This window comes from Mus caroli, unplaced genomic scaffold (assembly GCF_978045245.1).
Source record: "Mus caroli unplaced genomic scaffold, Mus_caroli_1 scaffold_16, whole genome shotgun sequence".
Lineage (NCBI taxonomy): Eukaryota > Metazoa > Chordata > Mammalia > Rodentia > Muridae > Mus > Mus caroli.
Genome location: NW_028227271.1, coordinates 12,265,620 through 12,285,805, shown reverse-complemented (window position 1 = coordinate 12,285,805; position 20,186 = coordinate 12,265,620). Strand labels below are relative to the sequence as shown.

The following is a 20,186-nucleotide window of genomic DNA, read 5'->3' as shown; positions in this document are numbered from 1 at the left end:
TCTACCAGCTCTGCCACCACCGCGGTAGCCCCTGCTTCAAGCTCAACTTCGGCTACCACACCGGCTGAGACAGCTGGCAGCACCCCAGGCCCAGCTGCTCTAAGCACCACCTCTGCTAGTTCCACATCTGCAAGAGCGGCCACCACCTACCCAGGAGGGTCATCTGGGTCCTCTGCTCCTTTGAGTTCCACCTCTGGGAGACCTGCCCCCACCACCAGCACCAGCACCACCACCAGCACTGCCACCACCAGCACTGCCACCACCAGCACCACCACCAGCGCCACCACAGTAGGTTCTGCTGGGTCCTCTGCTCCCACTGCCTCGTCCGCAGCTGCCGGGAGTGACCTGAGGGAAGCCGCTAATGCCACTGCAGCACCTGTCTCCACATCTGGACAGCCTGGCGCCTCAACGGGATCTTCTGGGACCTCATCCAGTGCGTCCTCTACTGCTGCCCCAGCAGGCACCACCACAGCAGCCTCTAAGGAGACCTCAGCTCCCGCCTCCACAGCTGGGTCTACCAGCTCTGCCACCACCGCGGTAGCCCCTGCTTCAAGCTCAGCTTCGGCTACCACACCGGCTGAGACAGCTGGCAGCACCCCAGGCCCAGCTGCTGCAATCACCACCTCTGCTATTTCCGTAATGTCCGTTTCTCTCTCATCTTCCATTTCCACATCTGGACATCCAGTTTCTTCAACAGATTCTGTCGCATTCATCTCAAGTCCTTCACTCATTAAAACAGGTATGGTATTTTCTCTGAATAGTTCTTAATTACTAGATATGAATTCTTTTCACTCATAGTCTTCAGTTCATGATTTCTTCATTTATCATCATAGTGCAATCCTTTATTTTTCTGTCCCAGTTGTCTGTACTTTTCCATGCACTTCTTACACTCATATACTTTATTTCCCTTTTCAACCGCAGATTCCCAAGCACAATTTTACCTTCATTCATTGGTTTATTAGTTGGCTTTAGTGACAGAGCATACCCTTGGAATGTGTGTAGTAGGGGGCAAATGGAAACTCACAGTGGTACAAAGGATTTGTTTCTTCTCCACATGAAATACCTGCATAGCAGGGAGCCTGAGCCTTTCACCATTGTCTCTTCTTGAGAGCCACTCTCTTTCTTCTTCTATAATATTACCTGTCTTTTAACTTCCACTCTCTCAGTCCTGGTATTGCTACCCTGGGTATTCAGCCTCCCAAACATAAACTACCCAGAGTACCCAAGCCATATTCAAACTGTATGCACATATTTTTTTTCTACTCCAGTTTCTCATATGCATAAATAGATGACTCCTAAGGATTATATGTTCCATGTTATTTTTATGCCCTTGGTCCAATGAGATGTGAAAGTAGTGGGGCAGGGCATAGAAGCTGACAAAGATAGACTGGAATACTTATTCCCATATCTCAGGTGTAAGAGCTGGGTTTTGTAGTCTCTGTAAAATATCTCTCATTTCCCAGAATTCCCTTAAAAGAAGCAGCATATTAGAATCCAGTGCTCTTGTATGCTAGGTTCAACAGCACTGCCAAGTTCAACAGGGTGATCTACAGGAACCTGCTCTGGAGCCAGCAAGGGAAGTTCAGTTGGAAGACCAGCCTTTGAGACCTCTAGCAGTGTTAGAACATTTGGTAGTACAGGGCCTCTTCAGGAGTTGAGGATGAAGGCAGCAGATGAATTTTTCTACAGGACTGAGAGAACCCCCTATCGCCTAGAGCATCAGAATTTCCTGGGATCTTCTTAGGATAAGATGTCTGCATATGGAACCTCAAAGGAGAAATATGTCTGAGCCTTGTATGTTAGTGAGACACAATTAGTGTCACAATTACACAATTAGTTGGTAATTACCTGATCAGTTTGGGATTCGCTTCTTGTAGTCTTCCAACTTGACCACACTTCCGTTCACGTCACGCCAAACAGGAAGCTCCAGCATCAGCTCGTTTCAGCACTACCTCTAAGTCTTTAGAGTGTGATTAATATGAGTAGAAATTCCACTGTCCAGTGTGAGGCCACCCCCTCAGTGTAAGCCGTAGACAGCTCTTTCTGGCCGTGTCAAGTAGTCCAGGACATGATTTTATTTTCCTATACTTACTTTTGCTTAGAAATGTCTATACCTCTTCTCTTCTTTTTTTGATCCTTTCTTCCATCTTTCCTGTGATTCCTCTCTTTGCCTCCCCCACCCCTTTTTATCACTGAGGACTAGACTTTGGGAATTTTCTCAAGAAATCGGCCAGTGATTTCTCTGGTCTTAGCAAATTTCTTAGGTGTTGGAAACTGGGCCACGGCTAACATGAACTGGGTTTCACCTGGGAGGCAAACTGGGGCTGAAAAGAGAGGGGAAACTAGGCGGATGAGAGAGAAATGGAGCCAAGACAAGGATGCTGATTAAGGCTCAAATGTTTATTGGCCCATGCACTTATAAAGGAGGGGGGAGGCCCATTCTTGTCAATTCATTTTTGGAGCCCAGCTGCAGGTAACCACATGCAGGATAGGGTGTAGTCTCAGGAATAGCTCAGTGGCCTTCCACCAGGTAGCAGTATCTTGAAGAGGAACAGTGACAGTGACTGAACAATAGGGTGATCTAGGAAGGCAGGCTCCACCCTAGGTAATCTCCTTAGTGGCAGCAAAGTCGAGGTCTGACTCAGCCAGCTTCAGGCTTGGGGGAGGTTACACTTGGGTTAGCATTTACAGCTTTTTTTTTTTCTTTTGAAAATTTTTTATTTATTTTTTGGAATAAGTTATGTTTACATTAAAATTATTAGGCAGAAACAAATAATATCTATAGCACAGAAAAATTAAGAAGCCGAGTCACTTTAGATGGATAACTAAACTGACTAAATTGCAGGATGACAAGGGTTCAGGTTCTTTTTGTCGAACTGTAAACCAGAAGTACCAGAATGACACAGACAAGTCAGCCAGCTGGGTCTTCTGACTGCTAGGCATTCAAAATCCATCTCAACAAGTCTATTTGAAGTCTAGCTCCCAGAAGTCTTTTTGATTGTCTAAAATGTCATAATGAGCATCTAGCTTCTGTTTAAGAACAACTATTTGCAAACATAGCAATCTTAAGCCATAGTCGGGTACTTATTCAATGACGAAGTCTTGACATTTTCCTATGTATGATCTTAGTTTTATCATGTTTATGTCTGGAGTCATTTTGTGAAATTTTATTCAAGATCTGTACAGAATGGGACTTTTTTTTCAGGTCAGTGCCTTTCTACAGTTCATTTGAGAAGCACAAGATACAGTGTAGAATCTGGGGGTGAGATGACTCAAGTTCAGTTCTGGGTTGCACTGGCCGATTTCTTGAGAAAATTCCCAAAGTCTAATCCTCAATGATAAAAAGGGGTGTGGAGGGGGAAAGAGAGGAATCACAGGAGAGTTGGAAGAAAGGATCAGAAAAAGAAGAGAAACGGTATAAACCTTCCTTAAGTTCATCCCATGCTGCAAGTCACTAAACTATGTCTGATAAATAGAAAACATTGTACTATCTGCCTTAGAAGAGTTTTAAAAGTAGGATGAATTGCCTCATGACTACAGCATTTAAAAAGTACTCCTTCTTTATCAAATGAAACAGAAACTCCTACAGCATCTATTCCTCATGATGAAGAAGGTATCTCACCCAGAGTATGTTGGTGGGTCATGGTTTACAGAAGTTAGAAATGACTTCAGCAGGTCTATTGTGGGTTATAACAGACACATAAAATCTGTACTCTTAGAAGAAGGCCCCCCCAAAATAAAGACATTTTAAAACCTCATGATTGGTAACCTATAAGAACCATAGATTATAAACTAGTAGCTTCAGATATATTATTATTAAACAAGTTGAAAATAAGTGGTCGAGCATAAAGAGAAGCAAGGACTTATGGATTCTAAGGATCATAGGAAACTGTTAGGACTTAACTTCTGGAAAGATGAAACTTCAAAGGAAAAAGCAAATTTATGAAAGGTATTTTGGAGGCAGAGGACAGCATGGTGTCTTGTCCTTTAATAAAAGATCAGGGAACACATGTATTTTTCATTTTAAAAGGAACCAGATTCCCAACTGATGAGATGATTCTGCCTGCAGCCAACTCCAGTGAGTAGACAATCTCTCTAGAGCCTGTGGCTGTGCAGGAAAAAGTTTTTCATCAGAAGCCCACTGGTTCCCCTTGATAATTATCTATCCACTGAAACTCAACCAGAGATGTAGAGTGACATAGAAATGTCTAGCAACGTCAAGATTTTTTTTTTGTTTTCTATTTTCTTAAAATGTCCCCTCCAATGGCATCACAGTGTTGTGCTGTCCGAACTTCATGGCATGTGCTCTCTCTAACCCATGATGGTCAGGTCTAGCAGCAGAGTCTAGGGAAGTGCAACCACATGTTTCCACATTTTCACCTGCCTCAGAGCTCACAGGCCAGACACAAGCTAACTCCTCCCTTTGATTTTAGTTCATTATGAGCTCAGCTGAGGCTCAAACTTTCATGTTTAAGTAAAATTAGTCATAACAATATAACACACACACACACACATCCCAGAATGCCAGTCAACCTTAAATTTTTCCTAAATAAGGAACTTTTACAAATTATATGTATGTTCTATGCAACAACTGGAGTGTTGGTTTGCTCTTATTTATACAGGAGTCACCTTCCCTTGGTGGCTTGTGATTTTCTCTGCTAGTTCTGGAACTACATGCAGACTGAGCCCCCATTCTTTTCATCCATGTTCTGTCATATTACATACTCTCATTTATTTTTATAGTTGAAGGAAATTCCGTTTTATAATTTGCCATAGTTTTATTATAAACTCTTCTGTTGGCAGACACCTAGGTTGACTCCTTCCCCTCACTATTATAAAAACAGCAATGTTACATGGACATACAAATGTCTCTGTAGTAATAGATAGAGATAGATAGAGATAGAGATAGAGATAGAGATAGAGATAGAGATAGAGATAGAGATAGAGATAGAGATAGAGATAGAGATAGAGATGATAGAGAGTCCCTTGGGTATGTGCCAAGGAAAACTCACTTTTACATAAGAGCTACAATTAGTTGGATTTTAAAAAGAATAGATTTATTCTATTTTGAGGAGACTATATTACTAGTGTGTGAGAAGGCTGATCTGTACACTTTAATTAACAATTCAGAACATATGAACATGCCAATGTAGTTCTAGGGCTATGTTCAATTTCAGAGAACTCAAGGACACATATATTTTAGCTGTTGGGAAAGCATAATTGAATTTAGTCTCTAAATATACAGCCTATTTCAGCAAAGGTGGATAAGAATAAAAATAAGTATAAATATTAAAACAGGGTAAGATACACACGACTTTACTAAAGGACTACTACACAGCCAAGTAGAAACAATTCAGTGCATACATGATTCCTGCATAACCAGTAAAAGCTCTCAAGTGAGAGGCCCCAGCAGAATCATTTGTTAAAAACAGGTCCCAATAAATTCACCTTTGGAAACAATGCATGTAGATGCAGTGCTCATTCATGAGTCTATGGAGAACTTTTCTTATCTTGTATCTTGGATATTGTGTCTCTGTTTCAACATTCAATTAGCTGGACTAAATATGTCCTTATACCAGAAATACTTTAATCAAAAGTACAGAATAATTTAGTGACAAGGTCAGCTTGATCCTGAGTGGGCACCTGTGCTCACAGAACAGCAACACAGAGGCTCAAGGCACTATGGGGGTTTTGTTTTAACAATGATGAGACATTGGTAGATACTTAAACTAGAATATACATGTATTTCTATTAGCTACAAAGAGGGACAAATAATCTATACATGGAGAAAAGCATAACCTGGAATCTTCCAGGAAACGGGATGGAAATTTCTCACAATAGAGGTGAGATGCCAGCAAGAGCATCAAAAGAGGGACATGTGGGAAGATCCCATCAATGGCAGAACATACATCCTCATCAGGTATAACTCAGGGCTGGAAGGAAACAGTTCCCTCTTGGAAGAAAAAGACTGGACAATATCAGAGACCAGCCAGTGAAAATATCCATGAAGCTGAAAGAATAAGGGCCTAGAGCACGCATAGAAAGATAACTGAGCAACTATGGAAAACACCAAATTTACCTGGAAAAGAGGGAGCCATTTAAAAATGGGAAGGAATCCCTGTGAAGCCTGGGTATCAAAGGAAATAATGAAGCATGTGATGATAAGGTTGTATTAATGTAAGACAGCAGTTAATAATCAGACGTCAGACAAAGGAAAGGGTCCACTTGTAAAAGGCCCCCTTTCCAGAAGAACTAACTAAGAGAAGTCTGAGAAACATAAGGTATACCAGAAGCTTGTCTGCCACTACATAGATCTCCTGGTGCTATACCACCACACACACACACACACACACACACAAAATTCAGAATAAGGGAAAAGAAAACCCGAATGTCTGTGCATAATTTTTTATAGTTATTCCTGTGCATAAATTAGAAATTTCAGCAATAGCATGCAAGTTCTAAAAAATTACAGTCATGAAACATTAACAGATATTTTAAGTAAAAAATAAGGATATAAAGAGATGTAACACGAATTTAGAAACTCACAGAAAATATACGAATAGTAGAGATAGCAAGTAGCAATTTATGAAAAACAAGGAAGCAAATTGGAGAGAATTAAAATTAACCTCAAGCATGAGGGCCAAGTAGCAAGTTGCCAAACATAGAATTAAAGGGTAAAAATACAGAATTAAAGGGTAAAAATACAGAATTAAAGGGTAAAAATACAGAAAAGTGATTTGGGGGAAGGGTGGGACTGAGTGAGAAGATTCCTTCCAACCAAACATTAACAGATAATTTTTCATTTAATTTTTTTCAGTGTCTCATACTCACATAGGTGAGACAGCCCTGGTCTGGCTGAGTATCCCAGGCTGGCCTCAAACTCAATATAGTTCTCTTCTTTGAAACTTTTGGTTACAAGTCTAAGCCAATAGGCTCATTTTCTCAGACACTTGTGCCTGAGAAAAATGGATTATGGAGGAATGCAGTTAACATGGGAAACAAATAAACACAGTCAACATATATATTATGCAAATATAATTTTGTGTAAGTCAGAAAAAAAGCCTTCTTTGAAAACAAAACCCTTAAACGAACATATGGAAAGAGCTCACCTTACAGTTGGAAGAAGTCATTATCATAGTCATTTCTATAAGCTGGAAAATATCTGGGGACTAAGGGATTGAGGGGGGAGGGAGGGAAGGGAGTGAGAGATGGGGGAAAGAGGAGGAAAGGAGAAAAGTGGAGGGAGGCTGTAGAAGGGAGAGCGATGGATGGAGAAAACATAGAGGGAAGGGAGAAGACAGGAATAGGATTGAGGAAGAAGGAGTACCAGCTTCATGTTACATCTGCCAGCAGCAAAGCACCGTCTATAATATACCAAATGGATAGAAATGCAAGCCAAAGGCTTATACCCACTTAAATATAGCTTGAACATCTGTTCTGTAGGAAGCAGCTAAGTCCACAAAATAACTCAAGGCATCAGGAATGCAGGAGCCACGTGTAGTGTCACTAGAAGATCCACAGAAGTAATGTAGAGGCACGGACATTTTGAACGGAGGAGGCTCTGAAACTAGAAGGGACTGGAGTAGGGGAGGAGAGTGCTATATAAATGCTGCATATTTGAGCCAGTGTTTATAAATATGTGTGACAACGATTAACGGAAAAGAGATGTCACTGATTTGAAAGAGGGCAAGGAGGGCTGTATGGGAATGCTTGAATCGAGGAAAGAGGATGGAGAAATGATGTGATATCAAAAGTAAAAGAAAAATGTTAGTATATAACAGTATATAACAGTATATAGTTAGTATATAACAGGTATATAATAGGATGAACATTAGATAAACGTTGCTAGGCAACAGGAAGTAAGTGGCCAAATGAATTATTAGGAGTTCATGAATAAAATAAAAGAAAGGTAAGTTTGCTAACGATGAAAAAATGAGCCCTCAGGGGAAAAAAAAAAGATGCTCGGTAGTTTCTATTAATTAAGTGAAGGCATTCTGAAGGTTAGGAATCTCAGTAGTAAAATTCACATTAGTAATTGATCGAAGAGAAATAGAAAGAACTGTTATCCCCTCTGTTAACTCTGTCTAACAGAGAAAGAATACCTACCATAGGAGGTATGAATGGATTTTTTCCTTAAAATCATGCAGACTTCTCAGTCACAATAAAACTCAGCATCTCAGTGCAGAATCACCAGGCGCATTCCCTGACTGCAGGCAGGAAGACAAAGGACAGGCGGCATCAGTCTTTCACTCAGCACTTTTAGAGTTAATAGTAAGCTGGGATAGGGAGGAATTAGGAGTGTGGGATTTGAAATAGATGATCAATTTCACATACCTCCAATGTGCAAATTCAACTGAGACTGAGATGCCATTTCTCACTTCTTGGCTTGGCAGAAATCCAAGAGTTACAGTGTTGACAGGTTAGGAAAGAAACGGGTGGTGTTTTGTGCCTGGCAGGTGGGTCCTCACCATGAGACACCCCACGGAGGCCTGCCAGGCAAACAGAACAGAACTGCAGTCATTTACCCTATGGCCCAGAAGCCACGTAGTACTGTTCCATGACGTGGGACCCGATGACCTGTCCAGACTCTGCTCACCCTCCTCCACTTTCCCCCCTTCCTCCTCTTTCTTCCATCTCTCACTCCCTTCCTTCCTTCCCCCTCCTGTCCTTGGTCCCCAGGCAATTTGTTTTCTTTTGTTTTTCATGTTTCTTTAATAAATGCAGATCAAGAAAGGTTGTCTTCAGTTAAAGAAGACGGGAAGGGTGAAATCTGTTGCAAAGGAGGGAGGGAACACTAATGTAAAGATGTTTCCAGATCTGATGATTGAGAAGGCAAAAGCAAAGCCTGAACGTGATCTATAGCCTTATGTTAAAAGGAGAGGTGGGTGTGCATATGTCTGTATGCTGTTGAAGGTTTGGTATTATATCCTCACGTGTGCATATATGCGTACAGAAGCCAGATGGTAGGGGAAGGGGAACAGGAACTCTTGGAATTCTCTTACTGTTCCATGACGTTGTTTGCAATGACAACTTAGTCTTTTACCCTCCCCACTGTTGTCCCACAAGCTGAGAAGGAAGCCTGTCTATTTGCAGGGTAAACCTCAAGTTTTCAGTGTTTCAAAGAACCTTGGAGTTTCTACTAGGAAATGGGGGATTTGTCTTTTAATAGGCTAAGCTAGTGGCTCTTAGATCTATGAAGGGTTAAGGCTAACTGGTGATGAGTAAGAATTGTTATCATACACCATTCTGGAGCAGAGAATTCAGTCAGAAATTGGATGAGAACCTGATGGTTGGATGAAGTTAGGAACAACTTGTTGTACTTCTCTTTAAACAAAAGAAAGTGTGCTGGACGTGGCAAAAGTGGCCATGGAAACACCAAGGTACACTGATTATATTACGTTTGTCTTCTCTCTCTTTTTTTAGGAGGGACGACTGGAACCACAGCCAAATCAAATGGAACAACAGGAAGAACCACCAGTGCACCAGGTAGTGAGTTTGCATTGGGATTCAGTAATGGGTCAAATAATTACAAGCAAAGGCACTGGATATTTGCAAAGGGTGGAGCATATAAGGGGACATAAAAGAATATTTAGTATTTGCCTTTATTTCCCAGAAATCTTAGAAGTTGATATAACCCCAGTTTTGTTTAAGTGTTATTCAGGTAGGACAGACAATTAATTCTATGGGCGTCTACTAAGGGACAAAACAACATAGGCAGAGCTTCTGGTATTGAGACCACCAGTTCAGAACTCCCAGTAGGTGGGCACAGCATGTCAAGGTGTCCCAACAATGGCCAACACAAAGAAAGGGCTCAGGTATTTATAACAAATCTGGGAGTATTTTTAAAGAACCCACTAAAAGAGAATGATTGAGGTAAATTTAAAACTTATAAAATGAGCTTTTTAGTTTCACTGTGGGTTTTCCTTGTATAGCATTTGTAATATAGCAGCAGTTTATAAGCATAACCTCTTTGTTTTCCAACTGGATTTAACTGGGACAGCTGAGCTGGCAACTACCTCAGCTTCAGGTGAAGCAGCAATTGAAGCATTGCTTATATTTAAAATCTATTTATATTTAAAAGACTAACTGGTGGAAATTGGAGATCTTATTTCAAAAGTTGATATAGCAAGAACTTTGCAGATAATCCCATTAGAAATTACCCAAACAACCAACCCAATTTTGAAAGTATTATATTTATTGAGAACTTGCTATTCTAATTTTTATTGGCAAAATGAGGACTCCTTCAATGAGAAATATATGATCCATGCAAGAGGAATTATTACCTCTTACTAAACAGCTCTTGTGTGGTATAATACTCTCATTTCTAGCATTGAAGAAATAGATTAAAATGTAAACGACTTGATGGGTCAATGGTTTTTAGAAAATAGAAATTATCTTTCAAAAATGTAAGTGGTAGGCCAGTGTTCACTTATCTTGATTTTCACTAGATATACTAAATAGAACTTAATTGACAGAGTAAAAGCACAGGACAGTTAACATTTGAAAAGAGCATCTGTGAGTCATCTAAATCCACATACAAAAAATAACAAAAATGGTAACCATGAAAAGTGCATGAAGTATAAAACACAAATATCTAATATATATTAAGTTGCCTGAATCTCGTGTCTACCCTGTGAAACTTTAACTGTATTGAGAACTATTCACATTCTGTGTCGGATGAGAGTCCTTGCTCTAAAAGCTAAAGAACAATGGAAGGGTATCTCTAGGGCTGGATTTGTAGATAGATATTGTTTAATTTGACTTTATCATGGAATGTCTTGTTTTCTCTCTCTATGGTGACTGAAAGTTTTGTTTGGTGTAGTAGTCTGGGCTGTCATCTGTGGTTTCTTAGAGTCTACAGGACATCTATCTAGGCCCTTCTGGCTTTTAGAGTCTACATTGAGAATTCAGGTATAATTCTAGTAGATCTACCTTTTTTTTTTTTTTTTCTTACTTGGTCTTTTTCCTTTGCAATCTTTAATATTCTTTCTTTGTCCTATATGTTTGTTTTATTACATAGCAAGAGAACTTTTATAGTCCAATGTATTTCATGTTCTGTATGTTTCTTGTATCACCTTCTTGAGGTTAAGAAAATTTTCTCGAGGCAAAGACATTTTTCTTCTATGATTTTTGTTGAAAATATTTTCTGAGCCTTTGAGCTGGGGTTCTTCTCCTCCTTCTATTCCTATTATCCCTAGGTTTGGTCTTTTTCATACTGTACCTGATATCCTGGATGTTTTGTGTCAGATGGTTTTTAGATTTACCGTTTTCTTTGACCAATGTATCCACTTCTTCTATTGTATCTTCAATGTCTGAATTCTCTCTTTCATGTCTTCTGTTGGTGAACCTTTCGTCTGTAGCTCCTGTTTGACTTCCTAAATATTTCGTTTCCAGAATTCCCTCCATTTTTATTTTCTTTATTGAACCTCTTTTCAGTTTCAGGTCTTGAGCAGTTTTAATGGTTTCCTTCTACTGTTTCTTTGTATTGTCATAGATTTCTTTGGGGGATTTATTAATATCCTCTTTAAGGAACTCAGTCGTAATACAGTTGGTGCTAAAGTCTTTTTCTTGTACTTCATCTATGTTGTAATATTCAGGTTCTGCCGTGGAAGGACAGCTGGGCTTTGATGAAAACATACTGCCTTTGTTGTTGATTGTGCCCTAATGCTAGCATTTGGTCATATGGCTTTGGGTTGATTCTAAGTTTAGGTGCTCACTTCTGGATTTCTCCTTTGTTGGGTAGGTGTTTTCTTCCTTAGTTTCTGTTTTCTCCCTGGATTTTTGGAGAGTATGACTGTCTGTTGCCTGTTTTCTTGGCCTGCCCTGTTGGTGTGTTCCCAGTGTTTGACTGCTGGTGTTGAAGGCTGTAATGCTGAGATGAGTTGGAAGAGGGAATGTTGGAGGAGACAGTCTCTGTTATCCCTTGGGGATAGGGTCAGAGAGGAAAGGGATGCCATAGCATATTTCCTGTTACAGAGACGGGAATGAGACTAGCAAGGGTGGGACTGGGGATGGATATCAGGAGCAACAGGACAGTGTGGACCTTCCTCAGCCAACCTGTTGCCCTTGGAGAAGGGGCCCTTGGGTTAGCATGGCATGGTTACTGGACTTGGTGTCTTGGACAAGGCAACAAGTAAGGGAAGGAGTGTTAGAAGGGGGAGAGGAGGTCTACAGGCAGGATACTTGGTTTTCTCTGTTGTCAGTTTTGAGGGAAATACCAGTCCCCTTAGTGACTGGACTAATTTAAAATTCCCACCAATATTGTACTAATCCTCTCTTCAGAATGCTTCCAGTGCCTGCAAGGCTCCTCCATTTTGTTACCATGTGTTCTCACGCTGCTAGCCAGCTATTCTGGCTGGAACAAGATACAACATCAATGTAATCTGGGCTTGAATTTCCATGTTAACAATGAATGTTGAATGGGGTTTTATACATTTACTGGCCATTAATAATTTACCTTTTTTGAAAGCTATATGTTTATTTCATTTACCTACTTTTTGATTAGATCATTTGGGGGGGGGTTGGGTATATAATTACTTTTAGTTCATTAAATATTCAAATGTTTACACACACACACACACACACACACACACACACACACACACACACGCACGCATCCACTGTCAGATATACAGCTGGTAGAGGCTGTCTCCCACTCTGAATCTGTTCCTTCATTTGATTGTATTCTTTGTTGTGCACATAATTTTTAATTACATGCAAACTTATTTACTAGGCTGTCTATTATTTACTAAGATGTTAGACTCCGTTTCTAGTTAATGCCTTATCATAAGGCTTTTTCTTCTTTTTCAATTTTTGTTTTTAGTGGTTTTCGAGTTTCAGTGGTATGCCCCTTGGTGATCTAAAGCAGTCCAAAACCAGTCCATTTTAACTGATGCTTTTACAGAGCGAGAAATAAGGATTTATCTTTTATATTTAGATATCCAGAGTGCTGGAGAAATGGTTTAGGAGTCGAGAGCACTTGTTGTTCTATCATGTAGATGGAAATTTGGATCCTATGACATACCTCAAGTGGTTCATAAATATCTGTACCTCTATCTTAGGAGTCCAATCCTCTTCTGGCATGTGTGATCCTTATACACAAGCATACATGCATGTGCATGCACACAAAAATAATATAAATAAAAATAAATCTTAATAAAGTATATCCAGCTTTACTAGTGTTTAAAGGCAAGCACACTAAAGGGATAACTTCCCTTGGGACTAAAGGAAAATCACAGGTTCAAGGTAGCATAAAGGAAGTGAGCGGTGCAGAGGCCCAGGTGACAGTTACCCATGTCATTACCACCATTCTTGTGGTTTTATTTGGGAATCCCAGTAGTGTCTGTTGGGATCTACTGAGCGGCAGGTAGAAGCAAGGCCATCACACAAGGTCTGAGCACACGAGTGACACCCACCCACATGTGGTGGTGTTCCCTCAATACCAGATCATCAACCCTGACTTTGTGATGGACTTCAGGTCTCACATGTACTCAGTACAACATTTACACCAGGAGAGACCACTGTGAATGGTTTTGTCCAATGCATTTTTGACACGTTATATACTTGACAAGTAGGAATATAATTATTTGCTTAAGACATCATCTCGTTTTGTTTATGGGAATGCTTACTATTTTCATATACTGCTCATGAGAAATTTAGTCAAAGACATTATCTAACTAGGTGTCACTTTGGTTGTATCAGGTCATGCGGTGGAACTGCTATTTCTACCTAATTCCAAAGTCTCTGCCTTACAGTGTAATATTTCTGTCTTGAAAGGATAATGCACCATGATCTTTAATAATCCAGCAGAAAAGCTTGCCTTTGAAGGAGCAGTTGGTCACACATTGCTAATGAAAACAGAAGATATAAGTAACAAAAAGGAGCTTAAAATTTGAACATAGGAAAAACAGTTCTGTCTGTTATCCTGCAGCAAGCTTCAGAGAGTTTTAGTTGGCAAAAAAAAGTATAATGCTGCTGCATTATTCATTAACCATTTTGTAGCTTTTTTATATCATTCCGACCGAACTTGACATCAAGTTCACAAATGCCTATGTAGCAAGTGTGTTTTTTTCAGTGCTACTAAAGTCCCTTTTCAAGGTTATTGTGCATTACATGTCTGGAATAGAGAGATACCCAGAGTCATATACTAGAGAGAAAATTTTTGTTCCTGAGCCACATATCTCAGCCAGTGAAGGTGCTTGCCACATAAACATGTAGACTGAGTTTGGTTCCCAGAACCCATGTAAAGCTGAAAGATTAGAACTGACAAATTTTTCTGTCCTTGAACTCCACATGTAAGCCATGATACATGCCCTACCCTAGCACAGACACACATACACATACAAACATACATAAACACACACATATATATACACACTACCACCCCCAACAGCAACAATGGTGTCAGCAACAACAAAAGAGGCTGGGAAGATGGCTCAGCACTTAAGATCATTTGCTGCTCTTGCAGTGGACCAGGACTCAAATTCTAGCACTCACAGGGTAGTTCACAACTGACTACAATTCACTCAAGTCTCAGGGTATCTGACATCTGCTTCTTGCCTCTGCAGGCAAGAAGTTTATACTCACATGCACATCCCATATATATATGGAGAGAGAACACATATATGCATGCAATAAAACACACACACACACACACACACACACACACACACACACGATAAAAATCCTCTCAATGACAACAGTGTAATTTCTTAGTTTGCAGAGTGTCACACAAAATCAAGGCTTTCGGGAATAGACTAAATGAAAAGATTTTAGCAATCAATCTGTAGCCTTATGGACTAGATAGCTCACTCTTCTCTGGCAAGGCTTTATGTTTCATTTATTCTACCTGGGTGTTAGAAAAAAATGAATATTTAAATGATACTCAAATAAGTTTATATATTCATTATCAGAGTGTTGTAACTCAAGCAATCCTGAGCTAGATGGTTTATTTCAAACGTAGGACACCATCACTGTAAAGTGACAAGGTGCCTTCAAGGGACTAGTGGGGTGTATTGATTTTAAAGTGTGTGTTTACCATTTTCAAGACTTAATCTTTAATCAGAGTCAAACAAGAACTACAGTTGTGCTGACATTTATGTGGAAGGCAATGGCTTGCTTTTAGGTTGATGATTCATCACTTAGATGATTTCTTTAAGGAGTGTGTTATAAAACACTTCCCAAACAGTTCATCCTGACTATCTTTTCTTTAATAGGACAATTTGACGGAATTCCAGAGGAATTGATTGCATGTAAGTTGCACAAAATATATATTTGCATAATGCATATCAACATACTGTTCTTGTCTTGTCCACTTGAAAGTTCAAAAATGTTAGCTGTATCAGAGAGGGTAGCACATGCTTGTAAGCTCAGCTACCTGGAGGCTGACAGAGCAGGATCCCTAAGTCAAGATTTGGTTGCATAGATTCACACACACACACACACACACACACACACACACACACACACCCCAAATATCAAGTAAAGAGAAGGTTTAGACTCACAGAGAATACTAGACATGCGCACGTGCCTATACTGAATCACTTGAATCACAAATCACAAATACACACACACACATAACATATGTAGGCACACACAGACACAGGCACACACCCATAAGCACACACACACACACCCCCCAAATATCAAGTAAAGAGAAGGTTTAGACTCACAGAGAATACTAGACATGCGCACGTGCCTATACTGAATCACTTGAATCACAAATCACAAATACACACACACACATAACATATGTAGGCACACACAGACACAGGCACACACCCATAAGCACACACACACACACACACACCCCAGGGGAGGGGGAGAGACTCTTAAAGAATGTAACTGCCTTCCAATACTCATAATCTAATATATAAATAAAAATGTAAGGATTTAATTTAGTATACTTATAAATATTTTATGTCTTTTTTTTTTTTTAATTTTAGTGCCACCACAACAGCCTGTCGTAACAGGTAAGACAACATGAGATCACAAATGCACATTTGAAAAGAAATGGTGTTGTCTTAACTATAGCAGGGAACATTGCAAGATAATATCTGTATCAGATTGAAGTCTTTCTTACTGTGGACTTCACGTTAGACTTCGGTGTCTTTGCTTCTCCCTTCCCGCTTCTTGTCCCTTCCCAAATAGAACGGTGTGTTAATTCCCTCTCAGATCAGACTTTACACCATGTGAACATGTAGACAAAAGTAATGCAAGATATATATTTTTTTACAATAAAAAGTGAAGTGATGGCTCTCAGTGCACTGCCACCACTACCAGGCTAGGCACGGTGACTTTCTTACAGCCACACTGCTGAAATGGTGTGCCAGTATTTTTTACACTTCCCTGAGATACCCCAGACTCCGTACCTCCAGTCTTTCTGTATTCATAGGAGCTACGACTTTCCCAGAAATCAGGGACAGTGCTAGAACTGCATTTGTGGCAGCTGGGGATGAGCTACCCATGATATGTGTGTGTGTGTGTGTGTGTGTGTGTGTGTGTGTGTGTGTGTGTGGTGGCTGAATTTCCTCTGACCTCTCTGGAACATTTCAATGACATATCTAGAAGTAGTTATCCTGCAGAATACTGCAATTATTCAGCAACTGTGCATCTCAGGGAAAAAAAACCCCACATTTTGACATTTAATTTTTAAAGAATCTACCAATAGTTTCTATTGAAATTGAGTGGGTGATCCAATTGTTCTGCAGGATTTTTCCTGTATATAAAAATATTCACAGGATCTCTATCCTGAAGTAGAGATAACATAAGTATACCTTAGAAACATTCCTATACAAAGGTTTCTATGTCCCCAAAGCAGTATGATATTTAACATTCTCAACATTCTCTGCACACCTACTAACTCACTGCCTTCTGCTTCTGGGCAGTAGGTAAGTGTATATGGGAGAAAGCTACCTGCCTCTCTCTTGAAGACTGTTAGGAATACTGTCTTAAGTTGAGAAGCTGATTTCTCTTTGATGGCTTTTTAATTGGAATAATCAGTGGAGAATGTACCATCTTTGCAGGTGCAAGAGGAAGGGGACTAAATAGGAATCTGTAGACTTCTGAAGAGTGAGTCTTCCAGTCCCTTCTGTGTCTCAGGCACCACAGGGCTTATCCCTGCCACCACTGTTGCCCCACACAGCTCTAACACAGAGGAGCCAATGATAGGACATGAGTGTTTTATGTGCCCTCCCATCAGTGGATGCTTCCTTTGATTTTTTGAAAGAAGACTAGTTTTTTGTTGCCCTTAAGTCCTTACCAATAATCTATTTCATCTTTTGTCATCTCAGAGGCCACAACTCCCGGACGAGTCAATGAAACAGTAAAACATGAAGTAACCACAGGACAGGGGCTTGTATCTTCCCTCCTAGTAACTCCTTCAAATCTTCTAAAAATACACTATTTAATAAGCTGTATTGATAAGAAAATGATGAAGAAAAATGTTATATCGTCTCCTTTATTGCCCCAAGCTCACCAAGGTGTCTGCTGCACCAGCGGTTCTCAACCTGTGGGCTGCGATCCCTTTGACAAACATCTCTCTCCAAAAATATTTGCATTCTAATTCATTACAGCAGCAAAATTACAGTTATGAAATGGTGACAATATCATTTTATGATTGCGGATTTCCAAAACATGAGAAACAGCAGTAAGGGTTGCATCATTAGAAAGGTTGAGAGCCATTGTTCTAGGTGGGCGTGAGTCCAAACTAATGACCGCACATATTCAAAGCAAATGGCATTACAGCTGAGAACTACCTCAGTTGACTTAATATAGAATAACTGCATGGCACAGCTTCTAGCCTGACAGGTCTCAGCAGTGACCTTGTAGAACTGTGATATTTATCAGTGCTAGACAGATACATAATGGAAGTCAGGAGCAAAATTGTGTCCTTGCTTTAGGTGCCACCATTGCAATCTCTTTGGAAACTGAAGAGCCAGTGGGATCTAATACAGGGAATTATGGAAATAGACCCCAGATGTGGGCATGACGTTTTGCATAGAAGTACAGTGTATGCTTTTCTAGACCCCAGTCGTTACTCCTTTCTTTGCTTTCTCTCTCAGTGGCTACAACTTCCCCAAGAAGCAATGCAACCACTCATGGGGTTCTAACAGGTGAGCTCTTAGTCCATGATATTTCTTAAAAATAAAGAACAACCAAGCCCTTCTTCCGATGGCTGTAGTAAACATGAGTGAGGAGGTTAGCTGAGGAAAGGGAGGCATTTTCCCTGTGGATCCAGCCTGCAGGCTTGCCCAAGAATTCCCCAGCAGCTATGGATTGAGAGTGCCACCCTATTGACCAGTATCTGTATATCAGGACCGTAATTATTACACACAATTTACATTTTTTTCTCTCAAAAAGTACATACAAACAGTGAACACTCTAGTTTTCTCCTGGTTTTCCTCCCCCTCTAGTTACTAGATGCTGCAATGAGCCCAATTCCAGGAGAGACATCCTTGAGTATTCTGCTTAATAGTGCAGCCCAAGGATGAAGACAGAACCACTCAAGAAGACGATACTCAAATGACTTTAATGTGATGAAACAATGTATCGTTTTGTAGCCTGTTTCTTATTTAAAACATACCACGGTGGTTTCACTTGGAGAAGCTACAGCTCAGAGTGTGAAGTTACACAACACGGATTAAATATTATTTGAGAATTTCAGAGTTAAGGCATTTTGTTTTCAACAGCTGAAATCAAAGCATTTTAATTGATTGCGCACATGTAATTGGTGCGTACAGTTCAGAAAGATGATCTGTTTCTTCCTTACACACCGTCAGAGCAGGCACCCATGCCTTATCAGGTGAGGGAGAAGTCAGCTCTCATCTTCAGTGTGCTCGATGAAGAGGGAACCCCAGTGATGCATGGGAAGGGGCAGAGTGAGACGGTTCATTCCTTCAGAGGCAGTGGTTTGACCAAAGGCCCTCTGATGGGTCAGATCCACACACCTTCTTTAATATGGCTAATATGCTATTGGTCCTCTAAGGAAGTACCCGTTATACCTATGGCTTCCCACACAAATGCATTCAAACGAGGTAATAGCTATCTAAGCTCATCATATAGTTAGGCTGTGTGCTCTGATAACATATCAACACAATTCTTCCCTTCCCCAACCAAATTCTTGAACCTCACCATCCTTCATTTTCCTCCTCCAGAGCCTACAACTTCAGCCAATAATAGTGGCCCCCAAGAGAGCACAACCACAGCAGGTAAGGCCTGGAAGTTCCCACAGCTAGGTGTGGGCTTTACAATTTGATTGATGTGCTTGCTCGGTGGTAGGGATGTTTTCCTGCAGAGTAGTTCGTAGTACTTCAGTTATTTTCCTTCAGCTGAACATATTCTGGAAAAGTCCTCTCAGCAGCAGCTTGTCTCCTAGCCACCCAAAAGATGGGCTGTTTGTACAATCATCGTGAGAATTGTCTCAGTTGTCACACACACACTGCTAAAGTGTGAGAGAAAGAAGAAACAGTTTCAATCCTGGAAGGCATCCTACCCTATGCAAAAGTTTGGGGGTTTATGTGTTTATTGTGTTTGGATTTTTGAGACAAAAGTCTCACTGTGCCTAGAACTAATTATGTAAACCAGTCTGATCTCTGCTTCCGAAGTGCTGGCATTGCAGGCATGTGCCGTCACACCTGGCTCATATAATTTTTTTTCCCTGAACAATCATTATATTAAGATTTGGCTCATGTTCATGGCACAATAAGAATTTTATTTTATTTTATTTTTTTGTTTCTTATACCGTGATAGGCATTACTGCAGCATCAAGAGGCCAGGCAACTGGGGTAGTGACAGTTGAATTTGGGAGAAGGCCTCCTTGTCCTCTATCCCATCATAGATGGAATTTTAGGGGTGGGCTTCAGATGGGAGCGTTACCATCTTGATCACTTTGTTGATGTGGGTCATTGGGCATATATATGACTCTTAACTCATCAGGAAGCTGTGAGGGGGCCTTGGGAAGACATACCCTCGGGTTCTTCTCCAGGCAGGTCGGTGGAAGAGTAACATCAATCAGTGTGATGATTTGAGGTCCTTTGTTAATTAGCCAGCACTGGGGTTGGACCTGGATGTCACACAGATGAGGTAATAAGCTGCCAGCATATCTTCAATGGCTCCCTCTACGGGGTTGGGGGGGGGAGATTCCCAGCTGCCTATCTTGACTTCACCCCTCTCAAAAGCCACCACTA

The 20,186-nt window shown here is 40.5% G+C and overlaps 1 protein-coding gene across 1 annotated transcript in view; it reads left to right on the top strand.

Moving 5' to 3' along the window:
• Muc19 (mucin 19, oligomeric) overlaps positions 1 to 20,186 on the top strand; it is a 92,631-nt gene that overhangs the window by 60,241 nt on the left and 12,204 nt on the right. Inside the window, 2 exon segments of the mRNA XM_085831916.1 lie at positions 608 to 739; positions 9,424 to 9,486. Coding sequence (XP_085688042.1) covers positions 608 to 739; positions 9,424 to 9,486 — 195 coding nt within the window.